Source organism: Sipha flava, unplaced genomic scaffold (assembly GCF_003268045.1).
Source record: "Sipha flava isolate LNK unplaced genomic scaffold, YSA_version1 19068_pilon_pilon, whole genome shotgun sequence".
Classification (NCBI taxonomy): Eukaryota; Metazoa; Arthropoda; class Insecta; order Hemiptera; family Aphididae; genus Sipha; species Sipha flava.
In genome coordinates this window covers 12,215-15,036 of record NW_020272574.1, presented here as the reverse complement: position 1 = coordinate 15,036, position 2,822 = coordinate 12,215, and the positions used below count along the sequence as shown (strand labels likewise).

The window sequence follows — 2,822 nt, the reverse complement described above, 5'->3', positions numbered from 1 at the left end:
TACATCTCTTTCTCGAAGTACGTCAACAAAGAGTTCACGATAAGGTTTGTCGATACCTGTCGTTTTATGGCGTCGAAACTCTCCGACCTGGCCGCGAACCTTTCGACCGCGGACTTTAGCAAATTCCGCGAAATCGCGAACGTGTTCGCGCCGGACGATATGCTTCTCGTGACACGCAAAGGTGTATTTCCCTACGAGTACACCGACCGCTGGGACAGGTTGGCCGAGACGAGTCTGCCGGAGCGCTCCGAGTTTTTTAGCGCGCTAAAGGAGGAGCACGTAGCGATCGCGGAACACGAGCACGCGATTCGGGTATGGGATCACTTCGATTGCCGAACCCTAGGCGATTACAGTGATCTATACCTGAAAATAGACGTGCTGCTTCTGGCCGACGTGTTCGAGAACTTCAGAGACATATGCATGCAAACGTATAACCTAGACCCGGCGTATTATTACACGGCACCCGGGTTTAGTTTCGACTGCATGCTGAAGTACACGTCGGCAAGACTGGAGCTGCTCACAGACTACGATATGCTGCTAATGATAGAGCGGGGTATACGTGGCGGGTTGGTACAGGCCAGCACGCGTTACGCGAAGGCGAACAACGCGAAGATCGCCGGGTTCGACAACACGCAACCCACCACATGGCTGGTCTACCAAGACTGTAATTATTAATATTATATATATATATTCCATGTTAAATACATTTTAATCGTAATTTCAACCGCAACCACGCGCTATAGGCAATAACCTTTACGGATGGGCCATGAGTCGCTACATGCCGTACGGCGGATTCCGGTGGTACGCGGGTAATCCGAACGTCGCGCTGGCGCAACTCGAAACCATGCGCGACACGGACGATGTGGGGAGAGTGTACGAGGTCGACGTGTCGTACCCGCAGAGTCTGCATGACGCGCACAACGAGCTGCCGTTTTTGCCGTATGCCACCGTGCCTAGGGGTTCTAAAGTACGCAAACTCATGGCCACTTTGGAAACGAAGAAGAAGTATGTGGTGCACTACATTAATTTGAAACAGGCCATCGCCAACGGACTGATTGTCGATAAAGTATGTCGTGAACGCTACGACGGCGGTGATAACATCGTTACGATATATTATTAAGAATAATTATAATATTAATAACCGTTTGTCTTCCATGTACCAACGGTACATAGGTGCATCGGGTGTTGGAGTTCAGTCAATCGCCGTGGTTGGCTAAATACATCGAACTCAACACGGAGATGCGTAAGAGGGCGGGGTTAACGGGTTCGAACGAGATTTCTTCAAACTAATGAATAACGCCGTGTTCGGTAACTACAACAACAATAACCGATCATAACAATAATAATTATAATAATATCGTGTATATACATATATAAATTTATTCCGTTGTTTTTCAGGAAAAACAATGGAATCGATGCGCAAACGCATGAAGATGGAGCTCGTGTCGTGCGAGCGTCGATTCATGAAACTCGTTAACCGGCCAACGTTTAAGTATTGCACCACTTATAACGAAAATCTTGCAGCGGTGTCTTTGCACAATAAAATTATCGACTTCTGCAAGCCGATTTACATTGGCTTCGCCGTGCTCGATATAAGCAAGACGCTGATGTACGACTATCATTATAACGTCATGAAACGACATTATCGTGAAAACATACAGCTGCTGTACACTGATACCGGTAAATTATTATTATTATTATTATTATCATCATATAGTTTTTATATTTTCCCGAACGTGTTTCAGATTCACTCGTCTACAGCGTACGGCTTAAATCAAAAATTCAAACAATGGGTTATACCTACAAAAGATATGTGTATTGATGAATCAATGATTGCTTTTCAAGGACGCCTTATTTTTAAACAATACATTCAGACAAAACGACATAGATACGGCATTAAAGTTTTTAAACTGTGTTAGTCCATGCTACACGCTCAAGTTCAAAATTTATACTGGTAAAGAATCTGTGAAATAATCTATCAAATATGATAGTGTCTCTTCCAGAGTTGTTATGGACCTTGTAGATGACTATTTAGATTTTGGTCGCACCCTTTATGTAGATAATTGGTACACTAGTATTTCCTTAGTACATCAACTTATTGAACGAAAGACATATTTGGTTGGAACACTTCGTTCAAATAGAAACTATAACCCTGACTATGTAATCAAAAAAAAAAAAAAAATAAAAAAGGATCAAGTAATAGCTCAAAAAAGTTCATCTAAAATTATGGTATTAAAATTTAAAGAGAAAAGAGATCTACATATGTTGAGCACAAAACATACAGATAATATGGTAATAGTTCCAAGAAAAGGAGAAAATAAATTGAAGCCAGAAGTAGTACTAGATTATAATAGAGGTAAGTCTTTTATTGATTTTTCTGATCAAATGGCTTCATACGGTTCACCTCTAAGAAAATCATTAAAATGGTATCATAAAGTGATATTTGAATTTCTTCTGAATACATCTGTTGTAAATGCATTATGTTTGTTTCAAAAAACAACTGCAACAAACATTAAGATTACTGATTTTAGATCAAATTTGATTAAATGTCTGACATTCAAACCCAATATAAATCAAGAAATAACAAACAAACATGTACTCACAACTGCCTCAAGAAACAGATGTGTCCAATGTTACTTTAATATTGCTCAAGAAAAAGGAAGAAAGTATTCTCAAAGTCATTGTAAAAAAGTCACTACAAAATGTTTTAGTTGCAATAAACAATTATGTGTTCCTTGTTTTTTTTATTATACAAATGGACTGAATAATATACCTAGACTATTAAATCATTATATTATTATTATTCTTATATTATGCTTTTT

At 39.7% G+C, this 2,822-nt stretch overlaps 1 protein-coding gene and 1 pseudogene across 1 annotated transcript in view; both read left to right on the top strand.

Moving 5' to 3' along the window:
* LOC112681381 lies at positions 1–2,050 on the top strand (annotated as a pseudogene).
* The window catches only part of LOC112681383, a 3,068-nt gene continuing 2,256 nt past the window's right edge, over positions 2,011–2,822 (top strand). The window contains exon 1 of the mRNA XM_025551643.1: positions 2,011–2,683. Within this exon, the coding sequence (XP_025407428.1) occupies positions 2,011–2,683 (673 nt within the window). The remainder of the gene's footprint in view (positions 2,684–2,822) is intronic.